The following is a 27,972-nucleotide window of genomic DNA, read 5'->3' as shown; positions in this document are numbered from 1 at the left end:
GTTTATAACACTTTCCTAATTTTCAAATGTTTTTGTTTTGAAATGTAATTTTAAAGCCACATAGGTGTACAGCTGTTATAACTTACATTGTTAAAGCTTAAATTGGGACTCTCTGTAACTGTTAATACAATCACTGTCAAGGTACATAGGAATACAAACCTGCTTGCATTACACCTTGCTGTATGCTGTGCAAGGGACACTGTCCAGCAAAGTCTGGTAAGTTCACAGTCACAGGGGTGATTGATGAGTTGTGTGTTCCTTCTTTAATGCAGGCAATAGACAGCAGAGATTCTATGGCTATGGCACTTTATTCTCAGTGTTTTGCTTGGGTCATTAAGAAAATCAACAGCAGAATCAGAAGCAAGGAAGACTTCAAGTCCATTGGAATTTTGGACATATTTGGATTTGAAAACTTTGAGGTAGGTTTTAAAATATTGTTCAGATGGATTGTCTGATATTTATGCTTCATCGTTCTACATATCTTTGTCATCTTCACTGGAACTTGATTATTAAACATGTTACGACTTAAACCAGTTCCTTGTTTGCAAAGTAAAATACTTGGAGCATATGCATTTTTGAAGATTTCTTGTCTCTTTAGGTAAACCGTTTTGAGCAGTTCAATATTAACTATGCAAATGAAAAGCTTCAGGAGTATTTCAACAAGCACATCTTTTCCTTGGAGCAACTGGAATACAGCAGGTAACAGATATAGATGAACTGTGAAAGAATTTTGAAAATATCAGTGTTCACTTGAAATCTGGGTTCCCAGCTACCTTTCCTTCCTTTGAAAATCTAGTCTGGGGCCATGCATTTTTTAAAACAAGCTGATTTTGCTGTATTTTGCAAGACAAATACATCAGCTCCTCCTATTTCTGTATTTACAATCTTTTGTTTGTAGTTGTCAATAAAATGGCCCTCCTTATTTTCCTTAGGGAAGGACTAGTTTGGGAGGATATTGACTGGACAGACAATGGAGAGTGCTTGGATCTTATTGAAAAGGTAATAAAAAATTTCATACCAGTACCTATTTTTAGTTTTTGTTTTGAGGTAATAGGTTTTTAAAACACTTGCTAGCACAAAGAACAAGTGAAGAGAATGGTGGCTCTTGCATGTTTAAAATAGTGATCTTTTAATTAAATCATTTTCATGCATGAGCGTATTCTACATTATCTTGTAAGTTCAATATACGCATCTTTCCTTGTAGTAACTTCTAACAGTGTATGATTGTATACAAGAACAATATTTGGAGATGATTAAAAAGAATAGAAAGGGGGGGCAGAAGGAATGACAGTGACTTACTCCCATAATGGCTTTTCCTGAGATGTGAGTAATCTTCATTTTTTGCCTGCCAATTTTTGCTTCATCTATAATTTTGTTTGTGCTCTGATTTGTACTAAGGAGAGATGCAAAAGAGCATGAAGTTTCTGCAGAGTTTTTGGTAGGAATGTTAGCGGTGACGGGCAGATGAGGTCTAATTTGGATGGCAAAGCCAAAGTTATATATAGTTTCATCCATGTTCATTTCTGCCAGCAGTACTATGGGCTGCATGAGTTTATCTCCGTAGCAGGGTGTGAGGCTGTGTGAGTTTAGACGACCACAGAAACTCATGGCAGCAGGCAGGGGATCCAGCTGCCAGGACGTGACTGCAGTCAGGACGGTGTGCTTTGTCAGGAGCTGCTCTGGGCCGATGGGAAGTGGCTTATTAAAATGTGCACCTGGAGAACCGTGTTTTTCTGAGAGGCTGTAGCAACCTGAAGCTTGCTGGACACATTCATTAACTGCAGGGTAGCTTGCTTTGTTTACAGCCTCTTCTAGTATGACAAGTAGGGAACATCAAAGGAAATTACACAGAAGCATATGCAAAGCAAAGGGAGGTTGCGTTTCACACTGTGTAGTTAAACTGTGTGTCTTTTGCTATGCCCCTGGGCCCTCTGGGTGCTAAAAGTTTGCATTGGTTCAACAAGGAAGTAGATAATTCTATGGAAGAAAAATTTTTGAAAGGCTGTTTACACAAACCTCTCAGATTTAAGGGACTCCTGATCACTGGAGATCTTGGAGGCTGGGGACGTATTCTGGGGCAATCTCATTGTATGCACCTAAAAACTCCCTTTGTCAGGAGAACTGTTGCTTCTTCAGTAGCTTCTTTTTCTTTATTTTGCCCACAGATCATATGCTATATGTTTCAAAAGGAGTGTTGCCAGAAAAACAGGATGGCAGTCCTCTATGAGAGTGGGTTTTTAGTCATATATAGGTGGTTTTGCACCTCTCTGCACACAGTAACTTCAAGAACTTTGTGGTTTTTCCAAACTGGAGACAAGGTCTGTGTCCATCTGTGCACTAATTAATCTTCTGCCTGTTCTTGCTGTTCTAGAAACTGGGCCTGCTGGCGCTCATCAATGAAGAGAGCCATTTTCCTCAAGCTACTGACTCCACCTTGCTGGAGAAGTTGAATACCCAACATGCTGTATGTGACGTTTTGCTCATGTATTCTCTGCAAATTATGGAGGGTCTCTTTGCTTCTGTAGAAATTAATGTAGCAATATACGGGTGCATAGTTGTAGAGGCTATTTTGGATGTGATCCTACTTCCATGGCAATCCATATCATTTGCTGTCAAGACTGAGTCAGTTACCTGGAAGAACATATCCTTGTTACTGTCCAGTTTCTGTATTGGTGAATAAGCCAGATTCTGCTCTTAGTTGGAGCTTTGACAACCTGCAGTAACTCAGGTTATTTGGATCCTCAGTTTCCCTTGATTTAATGAAGTATTCACCTTGATGTCATTTACCAAAAGGTTGCTGTTTCCTCTGTTCAGATTAGTGTTACCTTTATTTGTGATACTAGACTTATTTTCGAGAATTTCTGGGATACAAGCATATGTCCACCAATTTTCAGAACTGCCAGTTTAAGACAGAGCCTTCTTTTTCAAAGTGCCTTTAATAGATGGTTCTGCCAGATGGGTTCAGGTTTAGTGTAATGCCTTTTTAGATACTATAAATCTGTTATTACTGCATTTGAAACAGCCCAGACTAACAAATCCTATTATTATGTTGGTTGTTTGCTTTTGGAGCACTAATCTTCCATGGAGTTCACTGGAAGACAATGGTTTGTTTAGATCTGGGTTGAGAGGATAATGTGATCCTTTGTATTACTCTACTCCCTGACCCCCCCACCCCCCAAATATTTTTCTCTTTTCTTTTCCCTCCAATTTAGAACAATCCTTTTTATGTGAAACCAAGAGTTGCCATTCACAACTTCGGAGTGAAGCACTATGCTGGGGAGGTAATTTTCTTTTCTTTATTTGCTGAAATTATTCCAAACAGAGTTTTCATTAGCTTAATTTTACCCTGAGGCTGCTCAAAATTAACTAAAGCACTCTGTTCCCTCAGTGCTTTTTACAGTACCGCTGTTGTGAGAGGTGCCTGACTGCTTGGCTTGTTGTTTGAGTCAGCTCTGTTTCCTGCTAGGTCCAGTATGATGTCAGGGGCATCCTGGAGAAGAACAGAGATACTTTCAGAGATGATCTCCTGAACTTGTTACGTGAAAGCAGGTACGTTTCTGTGTTTTTTGTTTAGGACATGATGTTAAGGGGTGTCATATCACCTAATTCTACCAGGGTTTGAATATGTTAGATGTTGCATAGGATCAACTCTTGACAGAGTTGAAAGGAGCATAGAAGAAATATCAGGGGTGCCTGTGAGCAGATCTGACTGTAATCGGTCCTTACTCACGGGTTTTCCCATGTTGTACAGTTCCTCATCCCTGTTCAGTCCAGGGGGTTGCTAGAGAGCTCACTTGCTACTCAGTGGTGGGTAAGGATGCTGAAAGCTGGTGATGTTTTTTAACTGTTTCAGGGTGCCTCACAGGCAGCGTGCATGCGTGGGTTTTTTGCTTCATATAGAGCCTGATTTGCTTGTATTTCTGGCGTTCCCTACTTTGGGAGAAAGCTTAGTGTCAAGGACCTATTACAGTGCAAATTGCCATATAGTAATTGCTTAAAAGGGAGAATTTCTATAAAGATTTGTGTTACTGCAAGTCTGAGCTGGGATGTCTTTGGTACTTGCTTGCCTCCTGTCATTCTGCTGTGTAAGGTCTCAGGATCCTTACAGTGGTACCCTGCGAGCCAGAGCGGTACCATGTCCTTTTCTGTAGGCGTGTGGTTGAGACTCCAGGACACACAGAGGGGGACAGAAGAGGAGGGAGCTGAGCCCCGGTGTCGCTGTCTTGGCTGCTGCCCTCACGGGTCCCGCCCAGTCATCCTGCCTGGCTGTGGGAGTTGCTTGTTTGTAAATCCCTTAAGCCCTTCTGTGCAGGGGAAACTGTTAATAAGCGTTTCCCTCTCTGTGTTGTTTGTACTGGTTTTGTGATGTATCTGACATAACATCTGCCAACTGAAGTATGGAGGTAAAAGTAAGAAATGAGTTAAAGCTGTTGGGCCTGGCTTTGCTCTTGCACCAACGTCTCTCTGGAGCGACTCCATTTAAATTAAAAGGTCTGCATTTCTATAGAAGTGGTAAGAGGAGGGTACCAGACTGGAAGTGTAGAAAACAGCATACACAGCTGGTATCTGAAAGTGAAGCTCGTGTGGGTGGTTACTGTGTTACAGCCCCAGACATACTGGAAGTCTTGTTTTTTACGCTTTATTCAGGTACAGTTCCCATTATAGTCAGTTGGAGTTTTGGTTGAGTGAGTGGAGTAAAATCCAGTAAGGACTCTAGGACTTCACACTTCATTTCCCTAATGATGTGTTGGGAATGGAGAAGAAAGAACCTCCTTGTTTTGGTTTGGTTTCGTTTTTCTTTTTTTTGCTCCCCTGCATAAATTCTGCAAAGGCAAGATCTATTGCTTATTAAAGATTATGGAGAAAATCAACAGGCGTTTTCTGGATGGAGGAGCGGCTTTCTAAGGGACATTATTTTCTTTGCATTCTATAGTGGTAAACCTTGCAGTCTGCTAAGATATACTTTAGCAATTTTCTTTTTTCTTCCCATTTCAGTCTTGATTTCATCTATGATCTATTTGAACATGTTTCAAGTCGCAACAATCAAGACACTCTTAAATGTGGAAGCAAGCACCGAAAACCCACTGTCAGTCTCCAGTTCAAGGTTAGTTAATGTGTTGTCTCTGCTCTGTAGCTAATCAGTGATAGATAAACCCTGTGTTCAGTAAGGAACAGTTGAAGATTAAAACAAGCAAAACTTCAGCATCAAAACATTGCTGTTTCTTCTGTGAAACTGCACTAACTAATCAATTGATTGGCCATACTAGCTAGCTTCAAGCAGAAACTAACCTTCACATCACACCATCCACACAAAGCTATTGCTTTCCATTTGCTTACTTGTTCTTATTTTAAACCTCATCTATGAAGTTGGTCTCTCTGGTCTTGGCTTTCCTTTCTAATCTAAAATCAACCACAAAATGGCAGAAAGCCTTACAGCAGTGCTTTATGCTAAGAAAAATGAATACTGAATAAATACCTCATTAAGGTGTTGTCTTGCTTTTTAACTTAAAGTTTGGAAAGCATTTTTATTAAATATCTTTTTATGAGGCCTTATAGGCCTGCCATCAAAAATGGCACGAAGTTGAAATCTAGCATAAAGTCTATCTGCAAATTATTTAAAAGAGAAAGGTTGGCACAAAACCTTCTCTAAATTGCATGAGTGCAAGTCTGGATTAGTTGTCTTTCATTTTGTTTGACTTAAAATACATTTGCACTGTTAATTCACTTTTTATAAAAAAGGGAGCAGACTCAAACCCCTTGAGGGCAGATTTTATCCTAATAGACTATTGCTGACTGTTGGACAGAACAGCAAGGAATAAATGCTGGGGCACACAGTCTCTTTTATTAAGAAACACTAATGTTATGTTCCCTGGACACCTTACTTTGTGCTATCATTGCTCATCTTGGACAAGACCCACTTCTTGTGATAAGGTGGTATTATTTGCTAGCCTTCTGGGATACCTGTGCAAAGTGGACCTTTAAGATGTTACTGTATAAAAATTAACCATATTTTTGCACCCGCTTTGCAAGGTAGAGCACAGTGTAGCATTCCTTCTGTTCTCCGTCAGGGCCCCTGGCTAGCGTAAAGCATCATACAACATGAAATCAAGATATTGTTGCCTCTTATCTAAAGCTGCAGTAACTGACCATTAACCAGCTGAGCTGCTTTACAAGAGGTTGACCTTCACATCATCCTGTTCCCAAAGAATTCGGTTGGGTGGTTTTTCCAGGTTTTAAAGCTTTCCAGGGGTTAGTCCATGTCATTTCAACTGAAGAGAAGAACTTTGCCTTCACAGTTTTATCCTCATGATAGGTTGGTTAACTCTTCCTTTCATTTGACAGCCTGCCTAATGTGGGCCTGGGGGTGCAAGCAGAACAGCTGAGGTTGTTTACCATCTGCTTCAGCCTATTGCTTAAAGCAGGACAAACTTCAGATTATCTCGTCACCTGACAGTGACTTAGAGGTGTTCAGCACTGTGCAGAATCTGGCTGTCTGAACCACAGATGGATGTGAAAACAGATTAAATAATTTTTTTGTAGACCAACCAACTTTTCCAGTCTAAGTAGTAGCCTGTGTTGCTAAAAGTCTGAGAATTGGCTTGGTTGTCCATAGATGTTGTAATGTTCACACAGGTTTAATACAGATTAAGCCTTTACTTTTTGAAGCTATAAATATTTGTCTTCACACAAAAATATTTGTCTTTGTATCTTCTGGCTGTTTAACGTTTGCTGCCCCCGACTCCTGGCCCATAGGCTGGCAAAGGCAAATGAACCAAGAGCTATCTTTTATGTTCCCAGTCACTTCACCATTTGCTCCCTTTGCTCTGTACCAGCTCCTGTGCACAGACACAACTCTGCCTGTTGCCTTTATCACTTCATGTTTAATCATCAAGAAAGCCCTTGGTTTGCAGATTAAAGCAAGAATTTGTTGTAACAGACTGCCATTGGCAGTTTCGCTCCAAAACATATGGTAGGACACACAGTGTTGCTCCTTTGAAAAGGGAATCTTCTGTCTCCTTGGCAGCCTGCTCTGTATTCTTTCTGCTGCCTGGCACCCAGTGCCACCTTTGAGGGGTGAAACATTATCATTGCTAGCTTTCTGGGCTCTTCACAGCCTGGGCTCTGCTGCTGTACGCTCATTTGTATCTCTACAAAGTACATGCAAGACTTCAGTTCAAAATGGTAATGACACAGAATGAGGCAAGCTGGAATAAGACATGGAATGACGGCTCAGGAGAGAAAGGGGCGGATGTGTAATTAAAGTAATAATCATAAAAGGACTGAGGGATTTTTGTGATTTTTATCTGCAGGCTGAGGTTCAGACAACTGATAGTCTAATGTGTATTGGGTCATTCAGAGTTCTAAAACTAGGAAAAACCCCATGTTTTCTTCTATGTTTTTTTTAAACTGAACATTATAATCTCCCTTTTCACTGTTAAATGCAATTAGCTATAACGTGAAATAACTGTGAAACCGTCTGCTTAATGCTGCTAGCATTGTCTTTCAGTAAGATGTGTTTTCTTTACCACCCTATCCTTGACTCAATTTTTGTTAATTTTGGGAGGGGAGTGTTTTAAAATCTAGTATTGATAAAACAATGGCTACTGTATTCTAAACTAACCCTTTTTTCATAAATTTTTATCATTTTTTCTATCCTCTTGTTGATGTAAATTTATTATCAGAGTGTCTTTTTAGTAAGAAAGGTTGAGAACCACACAGGAGAGAGGAAACCCCTATACACAAAATGCTGCTGATGGCAGGGAAAACAGAAAATGAGTGGGTATGGGGTCGTTGAAATGAAAAGAGGAGATCTAGTTTTGTGGTTACTTCTGCTGTACCTTAGTCCCCTTAGCCTTCCTTGTGACTTGTAGCAATTTGGGAATGTGCATCCTATGTCTTAAGCAGTCATTCAAAAGATCCCCGAAACAGCAACTTTCCAGTTTGGTGTTTCCTTATGAATAACTTGCTTCATGTCATTCTGTATATCTTGTTTATGTCTTGTTCACTGTAAAGTGGTTATGATAGTTTTGATCAGAAGGGCCAGTGGAAGAAACAAATATGCATGTATTGCTTCTGTATGTTCACTGTATAGCAGGAGCTTACGTAGGACGGTAATTTCTAGTGTGAACCACTAGGTGTTGCAGTTAGATGTGGTCTGCAACGCTAAGAGCCAGGGTATTTTGCCTGTACAAAAAGTCAGCTTGTGAAGTGCTGTCTTCTTTCTACCTGTGCTTTAGGAATCACTTCATTCTTTAATGGCGACGCTGAGTTCTTCAAATCCTTTCTTTGTGCGGTGCATCAAACCCAATATGCAGAAGGTAAGATTTAAAATCACACGCATCTTTTGTATGTCTCAGGCCTAATCTTTCGCTGCCTGTTTGGTTATTTACCACTGTGCAAAGCAGAGGCTAGCGTTCTTCACTGACTTTGTAAAAGGCTCTGCAAGGTGAAGGCACCAGGAAAGGCTTTTGATTTATTTGCAGGCGGGCTGTGTCTTTGGGCACCTTTTTAATAGTCATTGCTCACAACTCTGATAAATGACTGGCTCTAAGGATGGTTATAAAAGGAAGGTAGAAGGCTGCGCTGCACGTTTGACAACTCTGAGAGCCTTTTTAGGAAGAAAATGTCAAAACTACAGAGTTTGTTTTAAATCATGATAGGAGGTGAATGGTGGTGCATATAGCAAAACTGGTGTGAATGACCAACTTCCTGTCATCAGACTCTTAGTCTTTCAATTTATGTACAATACTAGGTGTCCTCCTGCTGGCTGTTTTGTTCTGTTACAGACTTATGTTTTTAAAACAGACTTGGAAACTAAGGCTTACTCTATTGATTTGGTTTTTGAGTCACAGATAATGAAAGGCAATGTCAAGACTTCTTTAGATATGTTGGAGGGCTCTGTAGAAAAGAAGAAGTATGGTATAGTAATTGCTGAAGTTAATGTTGTTAGCCTGGTCCTGATGTTCTGGGATTTTGCACATCTGTTTCTGGCTTTATACTCTTGTTCAGTATGATCTGCTAAGGTCAAAAATGCAAGAGGCAGGGGTGCTAACAAATCTGATTTATGGTTTTCACATTGCAACGGAGAAATAAATGACTTTGGTATAAATCCAGTTTTACATATTAATTTCTCTGGCATGTCTTGTTAATCAGGACACTAAAACATCAAACAAGGCAGATTGCATTGCAGGTTTTTGTATTATTTGTGTGGTACATCCTCGAGTTCACATGTTTTCCGTTGCTAACTGTTTTTAACTCCGCTTTTGCACTGTTGCTCCTAGTGTGTCAAATAACATGCAGATTGCGGGAACCTTGGCAAGAGGGAGCAGCCAGGAAGCGAAGTCAACCTGCTTTCTGCGTCCTGAAGTGTTTGGTGCTCTGAGGTGTGCAGCCACCAGGTAGCCAAACCCCACAAGGATGACAGCGCCTTGCCCAGCAGCTGGGGTCAATGAGCGTATGTGTGTAGCAAAGCCCCTGATCACTGGGAGAGGGCAGTTTTGAAAGGCTTGTTTTCTTCCCTGCTCCTCTTTCTGCCTGGAAGCCCCATGACCGTTTTAAAGCCCACCTGCTGCCACTGGATTATGAGAAGAATTTCAATAGCTCACACGTTTTCCTTATTTGTCCTTTTGCATCCGAGTAAGGCTCATCTCCACAGTACCAAAGTCACAAGGATTTGCTGTGGTTGATGAAAGAACCAGGTGCTTGTTGCATTTCCATAGCAAGGAAACCAGAGTTCCCACTCCCATGTTCCTTGTTGCTCTACCAGTCTTTTCCCACTAGAATGCTCCATCCCTGACAGATTTGGCATATGCTACTGTATCTGCACATATATTTTACTATCATTAAAACAAAGTTCTCACAGAATTAGCAGCTGTGCAAGCAGAAGGAGCTTGAGACAGCCTCAGTCTCAGGAAACCATGTGTAATTGCGGGAGTGTATGCAGGAACAGATTGGGAAATTCCTGCAGATGATCCCTTTCAAAGTACGTATAAAATGTCACTGAAATCTTACACAAAAATGTTTGTCCTTGTTTTCCATTTGCTTTGATTTGATTGCAAATTTAACCTGATTCGACGGCTTTACCAAGTAAGAAATTCTATATGAAGAACAACAGTAGAGAAAAGGGTCACACAGTTTACCTATTGTAGTGAATTCAGTAGAAGACTTGATGGAAAATGAGAAGGAAAGCCATATATAATACTTGTCGATGGCATCCTTCACTCAAGGAAGCGTTCTCAAAAAGCATTTTTGGGATTCACTGTTTTAAGTTTTGTCCGCTGTGCACTGCTCTCTCTGTTCCCCCATGTCTCACAGACACAGTGATTTTTAGTGCCAATCTTGTGACGTTGTTGGTGTTGCTCCTTCTGCAGCAGTGCAGGTACAGAAGCAGGCACATGAATGGCATTTGGCTGCTCTGTAGCTCAGCTGGATTCTGCGGATGCACATCACGTTAAACATTTCATAGGTTATCCTGTCATACAACTTGTTGCTTCTTTTCAGTTAGACAAAGGAAAATAAGGTGGGTCAGTTTGCATAGCTCGGAACCAGTGTGGCTCAGAGACACGTTAGCCGCGCATGGACTACCAGGGATTACTGCATACGTGACTCACTGTGGAGGGTTGGTTAGAAACGTAACTGCTTGAAACATTCAGATGAGCTGCTCGGAGAAACTGGGATTGAAAGAAAGTAAAAATCTTCACTGAGCATTTTCCTCTGTGTTTTCCATCCATAGTTTTTGCTCTGCAGTGATGGTGATACGGAATGATAAAATGTCACTCTTCAGAAGGTACTTAAACAGTGCTTGCCAAATAACAAATGAAGTGAAAGAAAGGGGGTTTTAATTGCTTTTTTGAAATATGCAGCATTAAAGGAGAGCTGGACCAGAGAGACTCAGTAAGGAGAGAGCAGAAGTTGTCTTATCAGGAGCGAAGCCTCTCAAGCTTCTCATTGCTCTCTGGGTTGGGTACGAATAGGTGATACACCTTCAGCGAGCATCCTCTATAACTCTGGAGGGGAGGAGGTGGTGGTGCTTGAGACCTGTTTTACTCTGGATGTTTGAATTCTGTAGGTGAATGAGGTTGAGCAGATGGAAGACACATGCAAGCCTTTGAAAAGCAGAACGTGCAGCAGACAGTACTTCCTCTACTCTTCTAGACGTTAAAGTGTATTCATGTTGGATAAGAGATGTGATAATTTACAGTAATTATTTGATTTTTAATTGATCAAAAGCTTAATTTTTAGATATGTTACAGTGGCAAGCAAAAACAACTCAGCATATGCAGTAAACCACTGAACATTTACATATCAAAGCAGGTTCTACACTCATTAGAGCAATTTCCTAAAGGGAGCGCATAGAGTACATGACCTTTTGTCACAAGACATTTCAACGAGCAGGCCTCAGACAGAAGAACAGAGGACCCATTAATCTTTGGGAGACCCTTGAACAATCAGTGTATCTGTTTTCACAGTTTCCAGTCTGTTCTGAACTAGCCATAACGTGGAAACTTTTCCACTTGGTATGCTTAATGAGTATTTTCTGCTAATGAAGGGTCTTTCTCCTCAACTGCCCTTATCTTCAGTGCAGCTTGCAGAACTGTGTATCATTTCATCCTTTTGAACTTTGACACATCTTTCTCTGTTTCTTGGTCTCATGTTTCTTTTCCTGCCTCCTGTTCTATTCGATAATGATTCCTCCCTGCAACCTTGCCTTTTCTGATCTCCATCTATCCTTTTTTGTGCACCTTAAATTCAAAAAAACCAACACCACCACAAAAAAAAAAAAAAACAAACAACCAAAAAAGACTGTCTTTTTAAAACAACAATACAACCATTGCTACAGCCACGAGCTGCATCTTTCTTCCAGCTTGCTGCTATTAATAAAGTTGCTAAGCCTTGGTGCCTCTCAGGAGACAGTTGGGGGTAAATTTTAGATCTGAACTTCCTATGCAAGCTGTTTCAGAGGCAGAAATTTTCCTGTTGGCCAGAAGGAGCCAGCCTCAGGCACGCTGGGTCAAGTGCCTTCTCAAGTTCCCTTCTCCATTTAGGAATTTGCTTCAGAAAATATATATTAGCATAATCCTAGCGAGTGGCATAATATTGGCATAATCATTGTGAGTGGCCCCTACCTCTAGCATCTGCATGGCCTCATCTGTGCTGGTCTCTTAAAATCTCAATTATTACAGCTTGCTTCTGTAATTCCCTGGTCTTGAGACTTCAACAGGTTCAGACATAGCTGTTCCCTCATGCCCATCTCTTTTGATTACAGATCGAAGTCCAGTTTGGTCCTGATGGGCAAAATCCTGGCTTCATTAGAGCTAGCATGAAATATTTGATGTAGACAAGAATTTAACTTTTTTTTAGAAAACCTGTTTTGGTGTGTGCCACCTGAACAGGATTGCAGGGTCTCTACTCACCTCCTTGTCTGCTCATTTATTGTCTGTCTCATTCCTGTGTTGGTCTTGCCACTGAAAGCTGCCTTCTCTGATGCTTCTGAGCTCTGAAGCTCTGAAGGGGCAATTCTGTTCCTCTGCAGGTTTTTTATATTAATTTTTTTAATCTTAAAATTTAATTAGGTAAGGTAAAGAAATGAGACAAAATTAAACCTGTATTTTAAACCTACTGCAGGGTAGGGATTACAGGGAGCAACAGAAAAAGTGAAACTAGTAATAACTTCACCATTCAAAGGAAGACTGGTAGAAAAAGGTCTGTAATGAATTTTGTGAGGCTTACTACTGCTTAGGAGTCCTATCATGCTGCATATTCATTCTGGGAAAATTACTGTCAAGGCAGTAAGATTGCTAACATCACTTCTGGGGACAGAGCCATTTAAAGGGATCAAGGTATGGCTCTTGGCACCTGCAATGTACTTTGAGACACAGGTCATTAATAGCCATGAGACACCCTGGAATAGCAAGCAGTGTGTCCCCTAATACAAAATAAGATGCAAACCTATTTCACTTGGCGTCTGAATTAAACTTGTGCTCCTAAAATAGCTCTGAATCATTACAAAGGGAAGTATAGCATGATATCAGCCTAAACACCAGTTAGAAGTACAGCTTCGGACTGCGGTACAAAGGAACAATGAGAGAACAGCTTGGCCCCATCTGCGAGGATGATTGTGTGCAGGGTGTGGAGCAGGTACAAGTTCAGTGAATGCAGTATGTGAACTGGTTGTCAAGCTGGAATTGCAGTATTGTCGTATTGAGTCTTGACTGTATGAATTACTGAGTTTGCAGAAATACGGATAAGGACAGGGCAAGTCTAATGCCGCTGCACTGAGAACAGCACTGACATAAAACCTTGAAAGAGGCAGGGAGGGAGACTCTGAGCTTCAAGGATATTCTACTATACCTTCGGCACAGGATTGCTAAGCATCTGGATAGAACTTTACTTTTAAAAATAGACTTTATTTTAAAAACTTATCCTTAATAAAGTGGTCCGGCTTCAAACTTCTACGAACATCCTACTGCAGTTGTATCCGCAACTTTTACTTTATACTTTGCTTTATACACCAACCTCAGTCACTCAGCAGACTCTGGGTCTCCTTACTGGAGAGTAGGTGCCTTTGTGGCGTTTTAAAGATGCTGAGCCCAGCAGTTAAAAGCTAAAACGTGTTAGGCCCTAAATGGAGGCGTCTTTATGGTTTCCTCATTTAGTTGCAGAGCCCTGGGGTAGCCCTTCTGTAGTGAAGCTGCAATGTTCTCTGGTGCTGGGACCTAGCAGATCACAGGGTAAATTTGACTGGTTATCCGTAAGAAAATGGGAATAGAAAGCCTGATCATCACGCTAATAGCTACTCTGTCATACTTTGAAAGTAGAGGGGAGAGATTATATGGCCCACATACAGCTACTGGGCATGTGCGGTACTATCTGTAGAAAGTTAAGGTCTAGTAGTAGTAATTTACAGCTGTATAAGCAGCTCATGTATTAGAGATCCTTACTGCCTATTTTAAAAATCTCTCTTTAATCTCAGTTGTTCTCAATAAATACTTGTTTTAAGAAGGCTTTCTGGCTGCCAATTACTGCTGTCATTGCTTCTGGAGGAAGCAGAGCCACAGGCTCTGAGCACAGATCGGGCTTGCTGGGGCAGCCTGGGCCAGGCTCAGGGAGCTGCTGTTCAGGCTTATCCTTTGTGAGGAGAGCAACCATTTCCCAAAAACATAGCGTGTTGGCCTGATCTCGTAGGCCAACAAGTGCATGGGGCCAAATATAAACTATTTATCCTTAGCCCTTTAACTAGCTCATAAGGCTTTATTGTTTGTAATCAGGAAGGTGCAGTCATAAGGTGCGGCATCGTGCCCAGCCGACGCCTCTTAATTCAGCTACCTGGATCTTGTCGCCTTGGGTTTTGCAGAATTACATAGCTTCAAATCAAGACTTGTGGATTATGTCCCAGCTGCATCATTTTCTGGCACATCACTTGGGTAATTAGGTCAGGCGCGAGAAGACTCCTTAGGTAAAAGTGATAAGGATAGTGGGTGTGAGGAAAGCAATCGCTCCTGCTCGCAAAGTGCCGGCAGTAATGTTACGTGTGGATCTGAATCCCTGGCTGAAAGAACAAGACGATTCCTGCAAGGAGTTTCATGCTGCACATGCACAGGCAGGGCCAGTCTTCTGTGTCGCCTCCGAAAGATCGCTCCCACCACTTCTGCGGTGCAGCGCGTCGGTTACGCTGCCCGGGAGCCGCTGGCTTCTCCCTTTGTCCCCATCTCAGAGCGTTGCTGCTCGCTGGGCTGAAGTAGGTCACTCCTCTCTCCAGGCAATCACCCAGACAGGCATGTCCTCCTTCTTCATCAAGGTTTGTTGTTTGCTAAGCAGGGCTGACTAGGCATCTCTTTGCTAAGTGTATTAGAGTTTGTCTTACAGCGACCGTGGTGTAAGGAGTTTAAAATTGAGGTGTTGAAAGCTGGGGATACAGAGCTGAGATGCTGGGGAGGGAGCAGATGCTGTGCTGTAAAGATTGCATCAAACTCCAGGCAGTGCTGGCAAACAGATTTTTTGCATGTTTTGCAGCACGTACATGCACAGTTGCCAAGTTTCCCAGAAAGACCATTTGGTAGGAGTCTGTCCACAAGTGGTGAGAGTCGTTTTTGGATCTCAGTAACCGTGGCGGTGTGCTCTTGTAAGGGGAGGAGGGGGGACACGGACACATGGGGAGCAAACGCTGCTTCAGGAGGGACTTGTGAGGAGGTGGCCCAAACAGCAAAGTACCAGAACAATTCTGGGGAAAAATAAAATGCCTAGGGGTGGGGTATTTGTAAAGTGCAACACTTGCTGTGTGGTTCAGTGTAATATTTAGACGTGAGAAGAATTTTGACTACTGCAGCAATTGATCTGTCAGCAGCAGAGGGTCTTACTGCCTCCCGCTGACCTCAGGCACTGCAATAATTCTGCATTTTGTGCCACCTGATGGATTTTTTGTGTTTTATGAATTCCTTCATATGTGATTGTGTGACATGGATGGGCATTTGTCCAAGTCTGAAGTATTTGCTTTCTATAAATACCAAGCAAAGAACTTGGCTTTTTTTCCTTCTTGTGCACTCCACCAAGTATTTGAATTGCTAGCATTGTCATGCAAATGTATGCATGGAAAAAGTGTGTACTTCATCAAGCTTTGGAAGTTTTCTTTTTTAACTACAACAAAAAAAAAATCCCCCCACATCTCTAGATGGCAATTTACATTCAAATCCTGTTTGCTGTGTTCTCATGGTAACTATTCCAAGGGAATATGCACAGTCCATGATAAATAGCCATCCTTAGAGCTCCAGAAGCATAGCTGGGCTACAGAGTATTGTTCTCTAGCAAAAACTTTAATGTTCGCAACTCCCTTCCTAAACTGTGTCTTAGGGCATTTTGTGCATTTTATCGCTTAAGGTTTAGGAATTTGTTGGCTGTGAAATATATTTACATTCTTGATGCCTATAAGGTAAGATTAGCCCTCGTGTCCTGTTAGTCAGGAATAGCTACAGCGATTGCTGTAGAGCCAGCCCTCGCTAGGCTTGACTTCCTTTGAGTAGCACCAGGAATGAATTAAGCAAGTACAGCCAAAGATATCACATGAAAGACTTGAAATACCAGTGAGCTGAAGAAAGCCCTGTTCTGTGTGTGTCTGTGTGTGTGTGCATAGCTGCAACTGCTAAAGATTGAGTTTTTCACAATGGGCGAACGCTGAAGGGTGAAAAAGCCTTAAAAGGTAAGGGGTTTAATTAATGCAGGTTTTTTAATAATTTTAATCTTGCATACTTGGAGCTGCAGTGGACTTGTTGAAAGAGAAAAGAAAGCGCCTGCAGTTTGGCTGAGCAAGCTGTACTGGAAATGTTTCTGGGCTTGTATTTTCTTATAAAGAGGGTAAATGCATGCAGAATCAGGTTTATGAAAAAACGACTAATCTTACTGGTCTAATCATATTTTCGAACGCCGGGAGAGATTTGCTGCGAAGCGATCTGCTTTAATATATCACACTCTGTTTGAAAGTTAAAGGAGTGATTGCTCACAGAGCAGGGAAAAATTCAGCAGAAGTAGAGCTGTGTGTGCGGAGGGGGGACGTGTTGTAGTGATGGGCTGCTTTCTGGAGAAAGATCTTTTCTGTTGTTCAGCAATCCATGGCATAGGTTCAGGAAAACCAGCTATGTAAAGTTTAGGACTGTAGTATTCCTGTAATTTATGAAGGCAGAAGGCAAGGCTGTAGTTTTGCTTTGATTACATGATAAGAAAGTGACACTGGGGACAAGTGTGTCGGGGGGTGGGGGGAGTCCAGCAAGATATCTGCAGCACCCAGAAGTCTAAATTAATTTTGTAGTTTTACTGGAGAAACTTGATGGGGCACATTTGAGACAGTAATTCTTTCACCATAGAAATATAGGAAATGGAATATGCCTGAAAAAAAAAAAAATTAATTGCAGTAGTAATGGAAAAGATATTATAAAAGCAGTATATTTTGACTTTGTTTGCTGTGTCAACTCCCCCCTTGACCCCCGCTGAAATAAACCCCCCAACCCAGCAGGTAAAATAGCTCTGTTCTTCACCACTGATTGCCTTTGCTCCTGGGATCTGCATTTTGCTCCTTGCTTTCCCACTTAAAGAGCTTGCCTCTGCAAACATTAGCATTCAGCTGCAGGGTAGAAAATTAGGGTGAAATTGCTTGAGAGAACCTGTTTATGAAGGGAATAGGTTTTATCCTGCATCATTGAAGTCTATGGGAGTTTTATTCTGGTCTCAAGAAGAGCAACCCTAGATTTGCCTTGCAAATCCAGATGGACGAGATAAGATCTGATAAAGCGCCTATGGGACTGGGAAAGGGGGTTCTCCTAACTTGTAGTTGTTCTCTCACTGATGTTAAGATGTGTTGTATTAAACCTCAAGTGGTAACAGCAGTGGTAGGTCAAAATGTAGGTATTCTTGTTTTGTGGAACACCAATGATATGTATTCAGTATTTCTTTTGCTAAAACTGCTTAGTTTCAAAAAAGATAAGATTTGTTTTGTTTCTTATTTGTTGGCTTATTAAAAAAAATGTATTTACAACCTGTAACATTAATGGAAGCTAACAACAATGATTTTTTTCCAGTACAGCTAGGAATTATCTGAAAGTTATAGTAGTGTCCCAACTATTCACAGATCTTTGTCAGAGCTACCCTCAGAACACAAAATCCATGTCAAGAGCAGAAGGTAATGTTATTTAAGACTAGACTTGGGTCAGTTGCTAAACTTTCTTCTCTTAAATTGTTTGTGTCTGTTTATGTGTATAGATATATATGTGGCTTTTCTTAATTTAGTCACAGGATGTGGCGAAGAAGCAAAGACTTCATGGGGGAAAACCTCACTGTGATGAATTTGTAAAGACTAAGTACACTTCAGAACATCTGCAGTCACCTCGTAAGATGAAACTTGAAACATAAAATATTTGCTGAAAGCGCATCAAAGCATCTTCTCTTTGTTGTTTAACTTACACTCAGAATTTACTGTTTCTGGTGGTTTTAGGCAGTTTATAAGCCTAAGAAGCAAGGCAGGTCCATTCCTAACGCTGTCATTAGAATTAAAGAAGTGAGGTTGTGGTTTCACTTGTATGAAGTGGAGTGTAGTAACTGTAAAGTCTGTGTTTCAGGACATCAGCTGAGTCGTAGCTGTGTGACGGCAGTCAGCCTAAACTACAGAAAGTTTTTGGCTGATGCATGATGAGGTTTGAGGTTGCTCTTGTTGGTTTGTCTCCTCCACGTTCCTGATGCGCGTTCACCATTCAGGCAACAGGGATCTGGGCCGCTGATGCCACTGACGGGACCTTTGCTGGGGAGGTGGTAGCACCACAACTCCTCAGGCTCTGCAGACAGTATTAGTTTTGTTGTTCAGTCCCAAGCACAGGGTGAGTGTACACTCTGTTCAGGTCTGTGAAGTTGCTGGTGAGTCAAGAAGATCATTGCACCATGTAAATCATTCAGGACACTGGGAAGTTTCTTGTTTTGGCTGCTACCTTGGATAGTCACACACACCTGTGAACACTGTGTGATGTTCCGTGTAGAAAAGGCAAGTTTTTGTCACCAAACTCATAGTGCTATGCTATATTTCCACCATTTACATGATGAGATCTATATCTATCGTGGCATTTTTGAAACTTACTCTCTGTAGATCTAGAAATCTTCAACATTAACTATATGGGAAGTAGGGGCTTTTGGGGCTCTAAAAACTTTTAATAGTCAAGCAGAGATAAAGTAGATGGGTTGAAAGAAGACATCCGCTTTCGGAAAGCCAGATAAATGCCAAATCCTCTGCGATACTGGCTTTCTCAAATGAATGGCTGCCCCAGATTCAGCATGAAAAGGATGAGTATGTCCATCTGCAGCTTGCCAGCCACACCATTTGTGCATATTTAGCCAAAAAGAAACAGTGTCCAGCCTCATTAATTAAGTAGTCTTTCAAAGGAAGAAATGATGATTTTTGTTAAAAGTGGTTTAGCACTTAAATTAGCTTCACAGAAGTTTTTAATATAAGCAAACAATTCACTTAGCAAACAAAGTCGTGTTTAGGAAAGCTGATTCTGTCTTCAGTGTCTCTTTCTGACTCAAACATTAAAGGCTATGTTTTGTTGTATATTAATCCAGCCTAGGAACTTCTCAGGGGACAAATGGCTGTTCAGCCATCCAAAACTGCCATTTCCCTGTGACCACTGGCGTGCACAACCTAGTGCATCTCAAATCAGCCAGATTCTTAAAGGGCATGTACATCTCATTGGCCTCGATGAGCTCTAAGCGCACATCCAAATGCTTTGCTTAAGTTATTACTGGCTTTAGGCTGCTGTGGGTGTGCTGGGCAGCACATAACAGCGTACCTGGAGCCGCGATCCCTCTTGTCACACAGCTTTGAAGAGGAGTGAGACAGCTCTCTTACAGTTGTTTGTCCAGGCTACAGTTGCGACCCATCTGTGCAGAGGAGGAGGGAAGACTCCTTACATCCATTGCTCCAGTGGCGTGGAGCTGCTGGCCAGTCCCAGCAGAGCACAGTGCTGGTGTGAAAATGCTTCTAACTCATCGTGGAGCCTCAACAGCGTGTTTTCACCATGATCAGAAAATCTGGAAGAGGGACAGAAAAAATCCACTTCTGGGGCAGAAAGAGCCATATTCTCACTTAATTGTGACACAGCAGGTTGTAAAACCATAAGTAAGGGCAGAATTTTTCTCCACAGGATCATCTTAAAAATAGAGTCAACTAAGTGTGTGCTTCATGTAACTAAGAAAAAACGGAACTTGCCTTAGAGAAACAAAGGGCCATTGACCAGCATCCCTGCCTGGAAATTCTGCAGGCTTTGTGGAGATGAACAGTGGCATCACAATTAAATCACGCAGAAGGTGGTTGAATGTTAAATTAGTTAGGTCCTGATGTAATTTTACCATCTATTGTAATTCATTTTTTCTCTCTCTGTCTGTATATGTGTGTGTGTGTAGTTAGATCAGTTAACAGTTTGATAACCATACTGGTGTTAAGGGAGGTTTCTTGCCATCCACTTTGGGTAACTCTGCACCATGCTAATGAAGCAAAGTTAATTTGCTCTATAGTTAACTCTTAGTTCACAGATGTATAGGAATTGAAACAAACAAGTAGTTTGTGCAATTTTTTTGTGAGGGGAAAAATATATGGTGACTTTCATTGCAAGTGTTAATGATTGCCAATATATAATCTATAGCAATGAGATCGCATGTTTTTTTCCTCTAGCAAATGCAATTATTAGCAAATGCTTGCAGGAAGCACAGGAGCTACCTGCTGTTGGCTACCTGAGCCAAGATGATGTTGACTCACCTGTGCCTTCAGCATGGCCTCTGTGGCAGCACAGATAGCTGTGATCTGCGGAGCTCCTCCGTCTTGTGTTTGTGTAATATATGAAGAAATTAGTAAAGGGGCTTTTTATTTGGTTTAGGATGGAAATTTCAGGATTATCAGAAATATCTAATTTGATTTTGGTGTGGTTCTCGGAAACATCAAAGAACTCGAGTAGGAGAGTTTCCAACTCTTAATGGGGGGATGGGACAGGATGGGACAGGGCTGTTGTGTTATAAGAAAGCAGTCCAAGGAGAACATATGTCTTGCCTTTTTCTGTGAAATGAATGTACACAAGAACAAACAACTACCTTCATTTTCTGTCCCTTTCCCCCAAACACACACACATACACATTTCACTAGTCTTGATACCTCCTTATCTGGTTGGTTGCAGATCTGCAGGGCAAGTCCTGAATTTATAATGTAAAAATGTGTAGGGATACAAGAGCAGCATCTCAAAGGACCAAATTCTCAGAAAAATGCCGAAGTTACACTGATGCTATCTGAGATGTGCTGAGATATAAGATGTAGGGGTAATTAACATACTGATTACATGGGATTGAGCTGGGTCATTTATCTGGGCCATCATGCAACTCTTGCTGTCAGAGTCTGTGCTGATCACAGGGATCCCCATAACCTTCTGTAAACTTGAATTTCCCCTCTCTAGACTTAAGAAGTATCTTAACTGCAGTGTTACGGGTTTCCCCATACTTTTAAAACTTAACGCAGATCCCCAGACCACCCACTGCAAGTCTGCTGCAGCATAGCTCTTGGGCAGCCCCCAGGCTGAAGCAAGCCCTCGGCGATGATGAAAAACAGCAAGGACCGCGCGCAGCCCGACGGGGCCTTTTTGGTGCAGCGGGGCCCCCATGCCAGCCGCTCTGGCGGGGCTCGGTGTGGAGTCTCGGGGGAGCCAGACGGCAGGGGTGCTCCGGGAAGGCTGGGTCGTGGCACCCCTGCAGGCAGCGGCCCGGAGGCAGCAGCCCTGCCGTGAATGGAGCCCTGTGCCTGCGCCGGGGTGGGAATAATCTGCCCTTTCAGTGCTGCCCGACCTCCGGTGTCCTAGCAACCCAAAGCTGTTCGGCTGAATATTTTGTGGCATTCCTCATTTACACATATCAGATATTGGCTGTGATTTAAGCCTGGCTGATTTCCCATTACGGCTTTCAAACAAAAGGCTCAATACAGGAAGGAGAGGAGAAGGGGCTACTTAGGAGATAATTTTATAAACCATGTATTTTTTCAGTGTAGGAATTGCACTGGAACATTTCCTTGCTTGAGAGAGCACCGAGAAGCAAGTCTGCGCTTTATGTCAGCCTCGTGCTTGTAGGCGTCTTTTATCGGCCACTGAGGGAATGGACCATGTGCAGGGGGCGAAATGCATTGGAGAAGGAGAAACTGCTTGTGGCCTCAATATTGAAAAAGGGGTGCGATCAACTGCTAACTTTTTAACATTGCTTGAATCTGATTTTGACTTCGAGCTAGGAAGTTGCTGGCCCTCGTGGCCGTACAACAAACATGTACACTCTACGCTTAAATCAATTAAAGACAACTCAAACTTTTTTATTATTTTAAACCTTGTAGTTTGCAGAAGTGCGATTCACAGGTGTTGCAGGGCTTTTCCCATTTTTAACAATTGGAGCTGATAATGTGGAGGAGTCTTTTATTATTTCGTGGTGAATGTGTGAAGGCTTTGTAATGACTTAATCTAAGCTAGTCCACAGTGCTGCAGCCTGTGTCTTTGCAGACAGCCAGCCACAGTAAAATCTCAGCCAAACTTCCCTTGCTGGACAGCCAAATACTTGCATAAGTAATGAACGTTTTTCCTGCCAAGCCGAAGCTTCCATGTGGGAAGCGTGGTTCTGGGTTGCACCGTGTGCTTCAGGCCAGTAGCTGTGTGTTTTGTTCCTCTCTCTGGTGCAGAGTTGGTCTTTGGGAGTCCCGGTACCAAAGGTTATAGAAGTCAGCACTAAGCTTCTTCAAATAAACAAAAGTAGTATTTTTTCCACAACTGGAGTGGTGAAAGGGGACTGGTTAGATCTTATAGTCTAACCCACTGCGTGGCAAGCTGTAAGGAAACCATTAATGCCTGCTGGAAGGAGGAGGACATCCCGTGTTTTCTTTGAAGTGTCTGGTGGCTGTAGATGGTCCCACCACCATGGGTAAGCTCTTCCAATGAATATACTCAGTGAGAAAAAGGTGTGCCTTCTGATTTGGATATGTTTTGCTTTGATTTTCATGCTTTTCATGTCTTTATCTGCTGTATTTTAGAAATTGTTGTTGAATGTATGCACTTGGTATAGCTCACGGATTACTATCAAGGCCCCTCAGCTTTCTCATTGATGAGCTCCTCAAGGCTTTCACTGAAGTCCTTTCTGGGTTTTTTTACCCAGATTTTTATTCTCATGGCTGTTATCTAAATGGTTTCCAGTGTAGCGGTCTCCTTTATTGTGCTCCAAAACTGGACATAGCATTTCAGTAGCAGTCACATAGCTGAGGATCGCAGGACAGCCCACGAAACACTAAACTGATTTCTGAAATATTAGAGAATTTTTAGTATTCTCTTTAAAGCAATGCCCCAAAACAGAAGAGTCTCAAGACATAAATGGCATTCAGGCATGCGGTTCTGAAGGAATAGGCTGTGAGCAGATCTAGACAAGCAGCAGGTGGGTGCCCGGGACTGAAGCAGAGGATAAAGTGAGATTTGGATTTAGTCCTCTTCTGCTCTCCTTGTGCTCCACGAGTTGATATCTGTTGTCCCTGTGTGGAGTGCGATGTTGGCTCCCTCCACCCGTGCATCGCGAGCTCTTGTGGCTGGAAGCGGGGTTCTTCCACCTCCTTCTTTCTACTTACCTGCAATGCAGAAGAGGAGGCAACATCCCCGTATCCTCTCTCCCTCCCCGCACGGAGCTGCGGTCTGGAAAAAGGTTGCTGAGTTTTGTATCACCAGGGAAAGCAAGGAGACTTGTGATAATGTGGATCAAAGTTATCTGCAATACTATTTCAGGATGTACTGCTGAAGTGATACTGTGTTAGCATTTCAGTGAGAACTAGCTACATGGAGGGTTTCACATATTCAAGGGTGAGATTACTTGTAGTAACACTACACTAGGTACTAGAAGTGCACAGGATTAGGTTCTTACATGGATTGTTACAAGACAAGGCTCTACAGCTGTGTCTGACTTTGGCCATGCAAGATGAAATTCATCTTAAACAGGTTCTCAAGTATTTCCATCCTAATTTTCTATCCTCTGATGAAACTTCCTATTTTCCAGGAATAAATGCTTGATACCAAACACCATTATCTGAAGAGGAACCACCCTAAAAAATGATTTACTGCTTTTAAGTATAGAAATGAACTTACATGCCCAGCCTGCCAATAAACTGTCAAATAACAAAAAAAAACTTGTAAGGTGCGGATGAAAAGTCTGGCATGGAAGAGTGAAAGTACAGTGGAAAAACTAAAAAAAAAAAAAACCCAAAACAAAACAAAAAATAAGGGTGGAGTCTCAGTCTATGTAAGTTATTTGAGTTGGAAGGTCAGGGTTTCACCATCTGCAGTTGGTCTGTATGCAGCCTGAGCAGACATGGAGCGGTGTGTACAGGTGTTTTCCTGACCATTGTAATAAACAGTGGTGATGTCGGTGTTGGCTATCTGGACATGGGGTCAGTAAGGAAGGACAGCTGTCCTTGCAATTAGTACCTCACAGTGTGTTTCTCCATGGTACGTCTGTGGCTGTCGGGCAGCCTGATTGATTTTTCTTCAGGAGAAGCCTGCTGACCGGTCACAGTGTGGGGAGAATGAGGCCAGATCGGGGTTTAGTCTGCAGGGACTGGAGGCTTTAGTGAGGATGACCTCAAATGAAATGGCAACAGACTACTCACAGGTGGAGAAGGAGGGTCCGTGAAAAGTTCCAGCTGGGGTCCATGCTGTGAGTCGCACCTTCTGTCAGCACGCCGAGACCCTGCCAGAGCGGCTTGAAACCTTAAATCCCTCTTTTCCCAAATGCTCTTCATTGTCGGTCTCAGATGGCTGGTCCTGCAGTTGCTGTTCTGGGACAAACGGCCGGCCGGTGAGACTTGCTGTGCATTTCAATGGACTCTCTGCATAATGTATTCAAGCAACAAGGGCTCACTTCAGCTGAAAAATTAGGCAACCACATAGATACCTCTAAACATGCACTTAGAAAACTTAAATATCTCCGGTGTTCAAGCCTGTGCCTTTAACAATCCATTCCTATTCCATGAAGTTTTAACCAGCGTGTAAGAAATTACACTGTCATTTTGAGGAGGTGGCATTCCTCTGGGCTTATATGAGAGGTAGACAAATTCTGTCTTCCTTTAGAAGAAATTCCATATACCTTTAGAAAGGAAGGTTCACAAAGAGGCTGTTGTGTGTTTACTCAGGGGTAGCATTTAGCTCATACAAACAAACAAACAAACAAACAAAAAGATTCCTCTGAAATGCAAGAGTACAGTGACAACGACTAATAAAAAGTAGATTAAATTGCTCAAGGATTGTGAGTTTATTGATCCTTGTTGACAAAAGCATGATATCACAGCAAGCTGGTCAGAATCATTTGAGCATCTTTTCTCCAACAGTGAAGCTAGTTCCAGCTCTTATCTTTGTTATATATAGACAAGCAGGACCTGAAATACGACTACAGCAGCTTTGTAGGTGGACCTAACTCAGCAGTGTCTTGACCTAGTTGAAACCCTTAAACACTAGTGCAAATGGTCACTGTGGTAATGTATTGCTTCAAGGTTGTTGTCTTAAAAATATCCTTGAGATGTCCTTGCTTATAAAGTAAGCTGTATGACAGGCTGAATATAAATACAAAAGCATTTTCCTATTTGTTTTTTGAGTCTCCTCATTGGACTGTTTTGGTACAGTGGAAAAACTCTAAATTTACAGTGTTGCTTCTATACAGTGTTATTTTTAGCACGGGCAACTCTAAGCTGTGGCATGAGAGTGGCTAATTCTGAAGCCTGTCTCTTATCTGAAATACTCGGGGCTGGAAGATGAGTCACGCAGGTCAGATGCAGTAGTTGGAGTTGAAGAGAAGATCAGCTAATCGTGTAAATGCTTGCTGTTGGTAAATGCACTACTTTCATGTTCAGACCTGTAGAGAGTGTATAAAAGAGCCAGCATATCATTAGTGCGTTTGCAGTGAAATCTGGCCTGGAGTGTGCAGCAGAATTTTTTGAGGCACAAGTGTTGTTGCAGTATACCCATGCTCTTTTTCTAGCAAGTTATCACCAGCAGCGTTAGTAATTTTTGAAGGCTTTTTAGGGGTTTTTGAGGTGGGTGTGTGGATAAAGGCCAGGAGAACTTCGGACATGCAAAACACTGTTATTTCAGGTTTATCCAGATATTCCTTGACTGGCCAGTGCCATACAGTAGAAATACCAAATAAACTTTTTAGCTGTGGCACATTCTTTGTTTTTATTCTCCTGTACTCTCATGGTGTTTTTCTGTGTGGACACAAGTGCTCTGGGACAGTAAGGGAATGTCTTCAAAAACAAAGCAGGCATCAAACTTGTCTATGTTTTAACCTGAACCTGTTCCAGTTACAGCTAGCTGCATGCTGGCGAAGACCGTAGAGTGTTTCTTTCTTCGAAATACACGTGCTCTTAGGTCAGTGGGACGTGAAGCTCCAGGTCCTTGGACAGGACACACACAGGTTTTCACGCTCCTTGTGCTGGAAGCGCAGCAATTCTGAGGTTGGAACTGTTGAATAAGCTGATGCCATCAAAGTTTACGGTGCAAGTGACTGAAGAAATGATGGCTAAAAGAGCAGGGGATGAAAAGGTTTTGTGGGAGGTAAGAGGGTGACCAACATGGCACTGCAGTTGAGGTCTCTGGCTTTGACAGGGAGGTTGCCCTCGCCTTGCCCGTCTGGCTTTACAGTGCATTTCCCTATTGCAAGTGCAGGCATTTCCCTTTCACGTCTTTCAGGTTACTGGCTTGAATCCTCCGCATGAGTAAAGGCTGCTGAGCAGTACATATGGATAGGAATTGCTAAGAGTACTGTGATTTAAACAAGGAAAACAATGGGCATGCAGAAATTTTCATATCAGTTCAGCTAGATTATATATTAGAAGTTAATTTATTCACGCTTTTCAAATTTGTCTGAGAGGAAAGCCTGGCATTGGTTTTGACTTGTGGAGCTGGTAACTGAGATCGGAAGACCATGGGGACTGTTTCAGAAAGATCTGGCTATTTCTGAAGAATTATCAGTACATGTTAGGATGTGAAAACAAGTTCAAAACCCACTCTAAAGCAGGGGAAGACTGACCTCTTTTTAATTTCTGCTGCTTTTCTTTAGAGTAAAATTGCCAAGACTTCATTTTAGGAGTAAAGGAGCAGATTTAAAAAACTAAGACGTTGAGAAAAGTTACTGTTTTTTAAATAAAAATTTACTTTTTCACATCCTCTTACCTGTTTTTAATCTTTTCTTTCTCTGTACCTGTCTTCCACAAAACACTTCCCTAAGCCAGGAAAATCAACACTTTTAAGACACAGTAACAAAGCTGACATAGTCCTACTCAAGTTCTCACAGAGAAACCTGGGAACAAGGGACAGGGGGTTTTTTCTTTCTTTTTTTTTCCCCTCCCGGTATCTCTGTGAAGTTCTTCCTGCCTACATAAAATCCATGAGGCTACTGTAATCTGCCGTTATTGTGCCTGTACTCTTCTGAGGCAGCCAGTAGTTCAGGGAGGCAGAAGGATTTCTGCAAGGCGAAGTCAGGTATCCTCTGTGTTTGAATGGAGCAAATGATGTGCAGAACAAAAAAATGTTGTGCTCTCTGTGTGTGTTATTTGGATGCTTGGGGTCTCCACTAAGGGTGCTGTCCAGGGAAAAGGGATGGTGCTTTTTCGGGCCTTGGTCAGACTGTAATTGAAGGAACTATTTTATCATGAAAATTATGTGTAGGTGTTAGATGTCTGTCCTAATGGCTGCTTCTAATTGTGATTACAGGCAGAAGCTTTACCCTTTAGGAGGCTCACAACAGATCAGAGCAAGCATTTAGCAGCTTAAGGAGCTAGAGTCTCACCAGCAGAGACTCCAGGTTGCATTAAAGCCTCGGCTTCAGTGCTGTCTGGTGCAAATTCAGTGGAGACTTTTGGATTCAGAATATGATAAATTGCAAGTTGTGCTATGAAAGAGTGCATCACAAAACCACCTTTATCAAGTAGAACAGACCTGACTCGTAGCTATTAATTTCACGTCGATGTTGCTCAGTGCCCTAACGTGGTTGTGACCCACGTGAGTCCAGCCGTTGTCTGGAGATTTTGCATGACAGAGTGGTTTAGTGCTGCCATTCCTTGATAAAAGTGAAATATCTATTGAAAATTGAGTTGATTGCATCTCGCAGACTATTTTGCAAGCTATCAGTTGACTTGCTTTTCTGTTGCCTTCTCTTTCATAAATTTGATCCTACTTTGCAGGAGTCTTACTTTTAGCAATTAATTCAAATTTTTACTTTGGAAGACATATTGTTTTAAAATCAGTTATGGTTCTGTTGTCTATGTGAAATTTTCCCACAGAATATAATTTCTTCCCAAGTGTTCATTTGTGAAACAAGTCCAGTTTTTACAGCAACACTGGTAAAAATTTAGCAGACCCCAGAGATGAGTCCTCTCCTGTGTTACTTTGGTGTAAATCC

General features: G+C 42.0%; 1 protein-coding gene across 1 annotated transcript in view; it reads left to right on the top strand.

The window, feature by feature from the left end:
• MYO10 (myosin X) overlaps positions 1–27,972 on the top strand; it is a 173,475-nt gene that overhangs the window by 106,934 nt on the left and 38,569 nt on the right. The window contains exons 12-19 of the mRNA XM_087761123.1: positions 273–419; positions 599–699; positions 933–999; positions 2,372–2,464; positions 3,213–3,281; positions 3,467–3,549; positions 4,996–5,104; positions 8,238–8,318. Coding sequence (XP_087617249.1) covers positions 273–419; positions 599–699; positions 933–999; positions 2,372–2,464; positions 3,213–3,281; positions 3,467–3,549; positions 4,996–5,104; positions 8,238–8,318 — 750 coding nt within the window. The remainder of the gene's footprint in view (positions 1–272; positions 420–598; positions 700–932; positions 1,000–2,371; positions 2,465–3,212; positions 3,282–3,466; positions 3,550–4,995; positions 5,105–8,237; positions 8,319–27,972) is intronic.

This window comes from Nipponia nippon, unplaced genomic scaffold (genome assembly GCF_047370975.1).
Source record: "Nipponia nippon isolate SJK-2023a ecotype South Korea unplaced genomic scaffold, ASM4737097v1 scaffold_1, whole genome shotgun sequence".
NCBI lineage: Eukaryota > Metazoa > Chordata > Aves > Pelecaniformes > Threskiornithidae > Nipponia > Nipponia nippon.
The sequence above is the reverse complement of the archived record's forward strand: the minus strand, read 5'-3'. Positions and strand labels throughout refer to the sequence as shown.